Genomic DNA, 12500 nt, shown 5'->3' with positions numbered 1-12500 from the left:
GTGTGTGTACGTGTGTGTGTGTCTGTGTGTGTGTGTACCTGTGTGTATGTGTGTGTGTACGTGTGTGTACACGTGTGTGTGTGTACGTGTGTGTGTGTGTGTACGTGTGTGTGAGTGTGTGTGTGTGAGTGTGTGTGTGTGTACACGTGTGTGTGTGTGACTGTGTGTGTGTCTGTGTGTGTGTGTACCTGTGTGTCTGTGTGTGTGTATGTGTGTGTGTGTGTGTGACTGTGTGTGTACACGTGTGTGTGTGTACACGTGTGTGTGTGTACACGTGTGTGTGTGTACGTGTGTGTGTGTGTGTGCCCTACACAGGATGGCACCAGAGGTGATACTGGCTGTAGACGTGGGTCACTACGACTGCCTTGTGGACGTGTGGTCACTGGGGATCACCTGCCTAGAGCTGGGTACCACCCTCACTACCACCCTCACCCCCTTGGCTCTGTGTCTGTGTGTCTCTGTGTGTCTCTGTGTCTGTCTGGGTACCACCCTCACTACCAACCACCACCCCCTTGTCTCTGTGTCTCTGTGTCTCTGTGTGTCTCTGTGTGTCTCTGTGTCTCTGTGTCTTTGTGTCTGTCTGGGTACCACCCTCACTACCAACCACCACCCCCCTTGTCTCTGTCTCTGTGTCTCTGTGTCTCTGTGTCTGTCTGGGTACCACCCTCACTACCAACCACCACCCCCTTGTCTCTATGTCTCTGTGTCTCTGTGTCTCTGTGTCTCTGTGTCTCTGTGTCTCTGTGTCTCTGTGTCTCTGTCTGTCTGTCTGGGTACCACCCTCACTACCACCCCCTTGTCTCTGTCTCTGTGTCTCTGTGTCTCTGTGTCTCTGTGTCTGTGTCTCTGTGTCTCTGTGTCTTTGTGTCTGTCTGGGTACCACCCTCACTACCAACCACCACCCTCACTACCAACTACCACCCTCACTACCACCCTCACTACCATCACCTTGTCTCTGTGTCTCTGTGTCTCTGTGTCTCTGTGTCTGTCTGGGTACCACCCTCACTACCAACCACCACCCCCTTGTCTCTGTGTCTGTGTCTCTGTGTCTCTGTGTCTCTGTCTGTCTGTCTGGGTACCACGCTCACTACCACCCTCACTACCATCACCTTGTCTGTCTGTCTCTGTCTGTCTGTCTGGGTACCACCCTCACTACCATCCCTTGTCTCTGTGTCTCTGTGTCTCTGTGTCTGTGTGTCTGTGTCTCTGTGTCTCTGTGTCTGTCTGGGTACCACGCTCACTACCACCCCCTTGTCTCTGTGTCTCTGTGTCTGTGTGTCTGTGTCTCTGTGTCTCTGTGTCTGTCTGGGTACCACCCTCACTACCACCCCCTTGTCTCTGTGTCTCTGTGTCTCTGTGTGTCTCTGTGTGTCTGTGTCTGTCTGTCTGGGTACCACCCTCACTACCACCCCCTTGTCTCTGTGTCTGTGTGTCTCTGTGTGTGTCTGTCTGGGTACCACCCTTACTACCACCCCCTTGTCTGTGTGTCTCTGTGTCTCTGTCTGTCTGTCTGGGTACCACCCTCACTACCACCCCCTTGTCTCTGTCTCTGTGTCTCTGTGTCTCTGTCTGTCTGTCTGGGTACCACCCTCACTACCACCCCCTTGTCTCTGTGTCTCTGTGTCTCTGTGTCTCTGTGTGTCTGTCTCTGTCTCTGTGTGTGTCTCTCTGTGTCTCTGTCTGTGTCTCTGTGTCTCTGTGTCTGTGTCTCTGTATCTCTGTGTCTCTGTCTGTGTCTCTGTATCTCTGTGTCTCTGTCTGTGTCTCTGTGTCTCTGTCTGTGTCTCTGTCTGTGTCTCTGTCTGTGTCTCTGTCTGTGTCTCGATGTTGTTGATGTTAACGATGGTGATGTTGATGATGTTGTTGTTGATGATGTTGATGATGTTGATGTTGGTGTTGTTGATGATGTTGATGATGTTGTTGGTGATGTTGATGTGACGGTCCCACCTGATGACGGAGACTTGTGTTGCCTCCGAAACGTCGTCGTGATTTTTGTTTTTATTTTATTTTACTTTCTACGTGACTTTACCGAAAAAACCTAAGAAGATGTTGATGATGTTGATGTTGATGATGTTGATGATGATGATGTTGATGATGTTGATGATGTTGATGATGTTGATGATGATGATGTTGATGATGTTGATGTTGGTGTTGTTGATGATGTTGATGATGTTGTTGGTGATGTTGATGTGACGGTCCCACCTGATGACGGAGACTTGTGTTGCCTCCGAAACGTCGTCGTGATTTTTGTTTTTATTTTATTTTACTTTCTACGTGACTTTACCGAAAAAACCTAAGAAGATGTTGATGATGTTGATGTTGATGATGTTGATGATGATGATGTTGATGATGTTGATGATGTTGATGATGTTGATGATGATGATGTTGATGATGTTGATGATGATGATGTTGATGATGTTGATGTTGGTGTTGTTGATGATGTTGATGATGTTGATGTTGGTGTTGTTGATGATGATGTTGATGATGTTGATGATGTTGATGATGATGATGTTGATGATGTTGATGTTGGTGTTGTTGATGATGTTGATGATGTTGATGTTGGTGTTGTTGATGATGTTGATGATGTTGTTGATGATGTTGATGATGATGTTGATGATGTTGATGTTGGTGTTGTTGATGATGTTGATGATGTTGATGTTGGTGTTGTTGATGATGTTGATGATGTTGTTGATGATGTTGATGATGATGATGTTGATGATGTTGATGTTGGTGTTGTTGATGATGTTGATGATGTTGATGTTGGTGTTGTTGATGTTGGTGTTGTTGATGATGTTGATGATGTTGATGATGTTGTTGATGATGTTGATGATGATGATGTTGATGATGATGATGTTGATGATGTTGATGATGTTGATGATGTTGATGATGTTGATGTTGGTGTTGTTGATGATGTTGATGATGTTGATGTTGGTGTTGTTGATGATGTTGTTGATGATGTTGATGATGTTGATGTTGGTGTTGTTGATGATGTTGTTGATGATGTTGATGATGATGATGTTGATGATGTTGATGTTGGTGTTGTTGATGATGTTGATGATGATGATGTTGATGATGTTGATGTTGATGATGTTGATGTTGATGATGATGATGTTGATGATGATGATGTTGATGATGTTGATGATGTTGATGTTGTTGTTGATGATGTTGATGATGTTGTTGATGTTGTTGATGATGATGATGATGATGATGATGTTGATGATGATGATGTTGTTGATGTTGATGTTGTTGATGATGTTGTTGGTGTTGATGTTGTTGTTGATGATGTTGATGATGTTGTTGATGTTGTTGATGTTGTTGATGATGTTGTGGATGTTGTGGATGTTGATGATGATGTTGATGTTGTGGATGTTGATGATGTTGTTGTCGATGTTGTTGTTGATGTTGTTGATGATGTTGTGGATGTTGATGATGTTGATGTTGTTGTTGTTGATGATGATGTTGATGATGTTGTGGATGTTGATGTTGTTGTTGTTGATGTTGTTGGTGTTGTTGATGATGATGTTGATGTTGTGGATGTCGATGTTGTTGTTGATGTTGTTGATGATGTTGTGGATGTTGATGATGATGATGTTGTTGTTGTTGATGATGGTAGCGGAGGGTCACCCCCCGTGGTTCCACATGAACGCGATGAGCGCCTTGTACCAGATCGCTCAGAGTCCAGCCCCCACGCTCGCTCACAAACACTCATGGTGAGTACACTCACTCACTCACTCATACACTCACTCATACACTCACTCATACACTCACTCACTCATACACTCACTCACTCATACACTCACACACTCACACACTCACTCATACACTCACTCATACACTCATACACTCACTCATACACACACTCACTCACACACTCATACACTCACTCATACACTCACTCACTCACTCATACACTCACTCATACACTCACTCATACACTCACTCATACACTCACTCATACACACACTCATACACTCACTCATACACTCACTCACTCATACACTCACTCATACACTCACTCATACACTCACTCACTCATACACTCACTCACTCATACACTCACTCACTCACTCATACACTCACTCATACACTCACTCATACACTCATACACTCACTCATACACTCACTCACTCACACACTCATACACTCACTCATACACTCACTCACTCACTCATACACTCACTCATACACTCACTCATACACTCACTCATACACTCACTCATACACACACTCATACACTCACTCATACACTCACTCATACACTCACTCATACACTCACTCATACACTCATACACTCACTCATACACTCACTCATACACTCACTCATACACTCACTCATACACTCACTCATACACTCACTCACTCACTCATACACTCACTCATACACTCACTCATACACTCACTCATACACTCACTCATACACTCACTCATACACTCACTCATACACACACTCATACACTCACTCACAAACACTCATGGTGAGTACACACACTCACTCACTCACACACTCACACACTCACTCATACACTCACTCATACACTCACTCATACACTCACTCATACACTCACTCATACACTCACTCATACACTCACTCATACACTCACTCACACACACACTCACACACTCACTCATACACTCACTTATACACTCACTCATACACTCACTCACACACACACTCACACACTCACTCATACACTCACTCATACACTCACTCATACACTCACTCATACACTCACTTATACACTCACTCACTCACTCACTCACACACTCACACACTCACTCATACACTCACTCATACACTCACTCATACACTCACTCATACACTCACTTATACACTCACTCATACACTCACTCATACACTCACTCATACACTCACTCACTCACTCATACACTCACTCATACACTCACTCATACACTCACTCATACACTCACTCATACACTCACTCATACACTCACTCATACACACACTCATACACTCACTCATACACTCACTCATACACTCACTCATACACTCACTCATACACTCACTCATACACTCACTCATACACTCACTCATACACTCACTCATACACTCACTCATACACTCACTCATACACTCACTCATACACTCACTCACACACACACTCATACACTCACTCATACACTCACTCACTCATACACTCACTCACTCATACACTCACTCACTCACTCATACACTCACACACACACTCATACACACACTCACTCACACACTCACTCATACACTCACTCATACACTCACTCATACACTCACTCATACACTCACTCATACACTCACTCACTCATACACTCACTCATACACTCACTCATACACTCACTCACTCATACACTCATACACTCACTCATACACTCACTCATACACTCACTCATACACTCACTCATACACTCACTCATACACTCACACACTCATACACTCATACACTCACTCACTCATACACTCACTCATACACTCACTCACTCATACACTCACACACTCACTCACTCATACACTCACTCATACACTCACTCATACACTCACTCATACACTCACTCATACACTCACTCATACACTCACTCATACACACTCACACACTCACTCATACACACACTCACTCACTCATACACTCACTCATACACTCACTCATACACTCACTCATACACTCACTCATACACTCACTCATACACTCACTCATACACTCACTCACACACTCACTCATACACTCACTCATACACTCACTCATACACTCACTCATACACTCACTCATACACTCACTCATACACTCACTCACACACTCACTCATACACTCACTCATACACTCACTCATACACTCACTCATACACTCACTCATACACTCACTCATACACTCACTCATACACTCACTCATACACTCACTCATACACTCACTCATACACTCACTCATACACTCACTCATACACTCACTCATACACTCACTCATACACACTCATACACACACTCATACACACACTCATACACTCATACACTCATACACACACTCATACACACACTCATACACACACTCATACACTCATACACACACTCATACACTCATACACTCATACACACACTCATACACTCATACACACACTCATACACACACTCATACACTCATACACTCATACACACACTCACACACTTATACACTCACTCATACACTCACTCATACACTCATACACTCATACACTCATACACACACTCATACACTCACTCATACACTCACTCATACACTCACTCATACACTCACTCATACACTCACTCATACACTCACTCACTCATACACTCACTCATACACACACACACTCACTCACACACTCATACACACACTCACTCATACACTCATACACTCACTCATACACTCACTCATACACTCACTCATACACTCACTCATACACTCATACACTCATACACTCACTCATACACTCACTCATACACTCACTCATACACTCACTCATACACTCACTTATACACTCACTCATACACTCACTCATACACTCATACACTCACTCATACACTCACTCATACACTCACTCATACACTCACTCATACACTCACTCATACACTCACTCATACACTCACTCATACACACACTCATACACACACTCATACACACACTCATACACACACTCATACACTCACTCATACACTCACTCATACACTCACTCATACACACACTCACACACACACTCATACACTCACTCATACACTCACTTATACACTCACTCATACACTCACTCATACACTCACTCATACACTCACTCATACACTCACTCATACACTCACTCATACACTCACTCACTCATACACTCACTCATACACTCACTCATACACTCACTCATACACTCACTCATACACTCACTCATACACTCACTCATACACTCACTCATACACTCACACACTCATACACTCACTCATACACTCACTCATACACTCACTCATACACTCACTCATACACTCACTCATACACTCACTCATACACTCACTCATACACTCACTCATACACTCACTCATACACTCACTCATACACTCACTCATACACTCACTCATACACTCACTCATACACTCACTCATACACTCACTCATACACACTCATACACTCACTCATACACTCACTCATACACTCACTCATACACACACTCACTCACACACTCACTCACACACTCACTCATACACTCACTCACACACTCACTCATACACTCACTCATACACTCACTCATACACTCACTCATACACTCACTCATACACTCACTCATACACACTCACTCATACACTCACTCACACACTCACTCATACACTCACTCATACACACTCACTCATACACTCACTCATACACTCACTCATACACTCATACACACTCACACACTCACTCATACACTCACTCATACACTCACTCATACACTCACTTATACACTCACTCATACACTCACTCATACACTCACTCATACACTCACTCATACACTCACACACTCATACACTCACACTCACTCATACACTCACTCATACACACACTCATACACTCACTCATACACACACTCATACACTCACTCATACACTCACTCATACACTCACTCATACACTCACTCATACACTCACTCACTCACACACTCACACACTCACTCATACACTCACTCATACACTCACTCATACACTCACTCATACACTCACTCATACACTCACTCATACACTCACTCATACACTCACTCATACACTCACTCATACACTCACTCATACACTCACTCATACACTCACTCATACACTCACTCATACACTCACTCATACACTCACTCATACACACACTCATACACTCACTCATACACTCACTCATACACACTCATACACTCACTCATACACTCACTCATACACACACTCATACACTCACTCATACACACACTCACACACACACTCATACACTCACTCATACACTCACTCATTCACACACTCATACACTCACTCATACACTCACTTATACACTCACTCATACACTCACTCATACACACACACATACACTCACTCATACACTCACTCACTCATACACTCATACACTCACTCATACACTCACTCATACACTCACTCACTCATACACTCACTCATACACTCACTCATTCACACACTCATACACTCACTCATACACTCACTTATACACTCACTCATACACTCACTCATACACACACACATACACTCACTCATACACTCACTCACTCATACACACACACACTCACTCACACACTCACTCATACACTCACTCATACACTCATTCATACACACACTCACACACACACTCACACACTCACTCATACACTCACTCATACACTCACTCATACACTCACTCATACACACACTCATACACTCACTCATACACTCACTCATACACTCACTCATACACTCACTCATACACTCACTCACTCACACACTCACTCACACACTCATACACACTCTCACTCACACACTCACTCATACACTCATACACACTCTCACTCACACACTCACTCACACACTCATACACACACACACTCACTCACACACTCACTCATACACACACACTCACACACACACTCATACACTCACTCATACACACACACACTCACTCACACACTCACTCACACACACACTCACACACACACTCATACACACACTCACTCACACACTCATACACACACACTCATACACTCATACACTCACTCATACACTCACTCATACACTCACTCATACACTCACTCATACACTCACTCATACACTCACTCATACACTCACTCACACACACACTCATACACTCACTCATACACTCACTCATACACTCACTCATACACTCACTCACTCATACACTCACACACTCACTCATACACTCACTCACTCACACACTCACACACTCACTCATACACTCACTCATACACTCACTCATACACTCACTCATACACTCACACACTCATACACTCACTCATACACTCACTCACTCACACACTCACACACTCACTCATACACTCACTCATACACTCACTCATACACTCACTCATACACTCACTCACTCACACACTCACACACTCACTCATACACTCACTCATACACTCACTCATACACTCACTCATACACGCACTCACTCACACACTCACTCATACACACACTCATTCACTCACTCATACACTCACTCATACACTCACTCATACACTCACTCACTCACACACTCACTCATACACACACTCATTCACTCACTCATACACTCACTCATACACTCACTCATACACTCACTCATACACTCACTCATACACTCACTCATACACTCACTCACACACACACTCATACACTCACTCATACACTCACTCATACACTCACTCATACACTCACTCATACACTCACTCATACACTCACTCATACACTCACTCATACACTCACTCATACACTCACTCACACACACACTCATACACTCACTCATACACTCACTCATACACTCACTCATACACTCACTCATACACTCACTCATACACTCACTCACTCATACACTCATACACTCACTCACTCACACACTCACACACTCACTCATACACTCACTCATACACTCACTCATACACTCACTCACTCATACACTCATACACTCACTCATACACTCACTCACTCACACACTCACACACTCACACACTCACTCATACACTCACTCATACACTCACTCACTCATACACTCACACACTCATACACTCACACTCACTCATACACTCACTCATACACTCACTCATACACTCACTCATACACACACTCATACACTCACTCATACACTCACTCATACACTCACTCATACACTCACTCACTCACACACTCACACACTCACTCATACACACACTCATTCACTCACTCATACACTCACTCATACACTCACACACTCATACACTCACTCATACACTCACTCATACACTCACTCACTCATACACTCACTCATACACTCACTCATACACTCACTCACTCATACACTCACACTCACTCATACACTCACACTCACTCATACACTCACTCATACACTCACTCACACACACACTCACACACTCCTACACACTCACACACACTCATACACTCACTCACACACACTCACACACACACACACTCACTCATACACGCACTCACTCATACACACACTCCTACACACTCACACACATACACTCACTCATACACTCACTCATACACTCACTCATACACTCACTCATACACTCACTCATACACTCACTCATACACTCACTCATACACTCACTCATACACACACTCATACACTCACTCATACACTCACTCATACACTCACTCATACACTCACTCATACACTCACTCATACACTCACTCATACACTCACTCATACACTTATACACACACTCACACACACACTCACACACACACTCACACACTCACTCATACACTCACTCATACACTCACTCATACACTCACTCACACACTCACTCATACACTCACTCATACACTCACTCATACACTCACTCATACACTTATACACACACTCACACACACACTCACACACACACTCACACACTCACTCATACACTCACTCATACACTCACTCATACACTCACTCACACACTCACTCATACACTCACTCATACACTCACTCATACACTCACTCATACACTCATACACTCACTCACTCATACACTCACTCATACACTCACTCATACACACACTCACACACACACTTATACACTCACTCATACACTCACTCATACACTCACTCATACACTCACTCATACACTCACTCATACACTCACTCATACACTCACTCATACACACACTCATACACACACTCACACACACTCATACACTCACTCATACACACACTCATACACACACTCATACACTCACTCATACACACTCACACACTCATACACTTATACAAACACTCACTCATACACTCACTTATACACTCACTCATACACTCACTCATACACTCACTCATACACTCACTCATACACTCACTCATACACTCACTCATACACACTCATACACTCACTCATACACACACTCATACACACACTCATACACTCACTCATACACACTCACACACTCATACACTTATACAAACACTCACTCATACACACACTCATACACTCACTCATACACTCACTCATACACTCACTCATACACTCACTCATACACTCACTCATACACACACTCATACACTCACTCATACACACTCATACACTCACTCACTCACACACTCATACACTCACTCATACACTCACTCATACACTCACTCATACACTTACTCATACACTCACTCATACACTCACTCATACACTTACTCATACACTCACTCATACACTCACTCATACACTCACTCATACACTCACTCATACACTTACTCATACACTCACTCACTCACACACTCATACACTCACTCATACACTCACTCATACACTCACTCATACACTCACTCATACACTCACTCATACACTCACTCATACACTCACTCATACACTCACTCATACACTCACTCATACACACACTCATACACTCACTCATACACTCACTCATACACTCACTCATACACTCACTCATACACTCACTCATACACTCACTCATACACTCACTCATACACTCACTCATACACTCACTCACTCATACACTCACTCATACACTCACTCATACACTCACTCATACACTTACTCATACACTCACTCATACACTCACTCATACACTTACTCATACACTCACTCATACACTCACTCATACACTCACTCATACACTCACTCATACACTTACTCATACACTCACTCACTCACACACTCATACACTCACTCATACACTCACTCATACACTCACTCATACACTCACTCATACACTCACTCATACACTCACTCATACACTCACTCATACACTCACTCATACACTCACTCATACACACACTCATACACTCACTCATACACTCACTCATACACTCACTCATACACTCACTCATACACTCACTCATACACTCACTCATACACTCACTCATACACTCACTCATACACTCACTCACTCATACACTCACTCATACACTCACTCATACACTCACTCATACACTCACTCATACACACACTCATACACTCACTCATACACTCACTCATACACTCACTCATACACTCACTCATACACTCACTCATACACTCACTCATACACTCACTCATACACTCACTCATACACTCACTCATACACTCACTCATACACTCACTCACACACTCACTCATACACTCACTCATACACTCACTCATACACTCACTCACACACTCACTCATACACTCACTCATACACTCATACACACACTCACGCATACACTCACTCATACACTCACTCATACACTCACTCATACACTCACTCATACACTCACTCATACACTCACTCATACACTCACTCATACACTCACTCATACACTCACTCATACACTCACTCACACACTCACTCATACACACACTCATACACTCACTCATACACTCACTCATACACTCACTCATACACTCACTCATACACT

General features: G+C 43.3%; 1 protein-coding gene across 1 annotated transcript in view; it reads left to right on the top strand.

The window, feature by feature from the left end:
• LOC144955668 (serine/threonine-protein kinase TAO3-like) overlaps positions 1 to 12500 on the top strand; it is a gene marked incomplete at its 3' end in the record, with an annotated part of 37466 nt that overhangs the window by 10648 nt on the left and 14318 nt on the right. Inside the window, exons 3-4 of the mRNA XM_078885829.1 lie at positions 316 to 407; positions 3614 to 3710. Of these exons, the coding sequence (XP_078741955.1) occupies positions 316 to 407; positions 3614 to 3710 (189 nt within the window). The remainder of the gene's footprint in view (positions 1 to 315; positions 408 to 3613; positions 3711 to 12500) is intronic.

The sequence above is a fragment of the Lampetra fluviatilis genome, unplaced genomic scaffold, assembly GCF_964198595.1.
Source record: "Lampetra fluviatilis unplaced genomic scaffold, kcLamFluv1.1 SCAFFOLD_921, whole genome shotgun sequence".
NCBI lineage: Eukaryota > Metazoa > Chordata > Hyperoartia > Petromyzontiformes > Petromyzontidae > Lampetra > Lampetra fluviatilis.
This window is presented reverse-complemented; position numbering and strand designations above follow the sequence as displayed.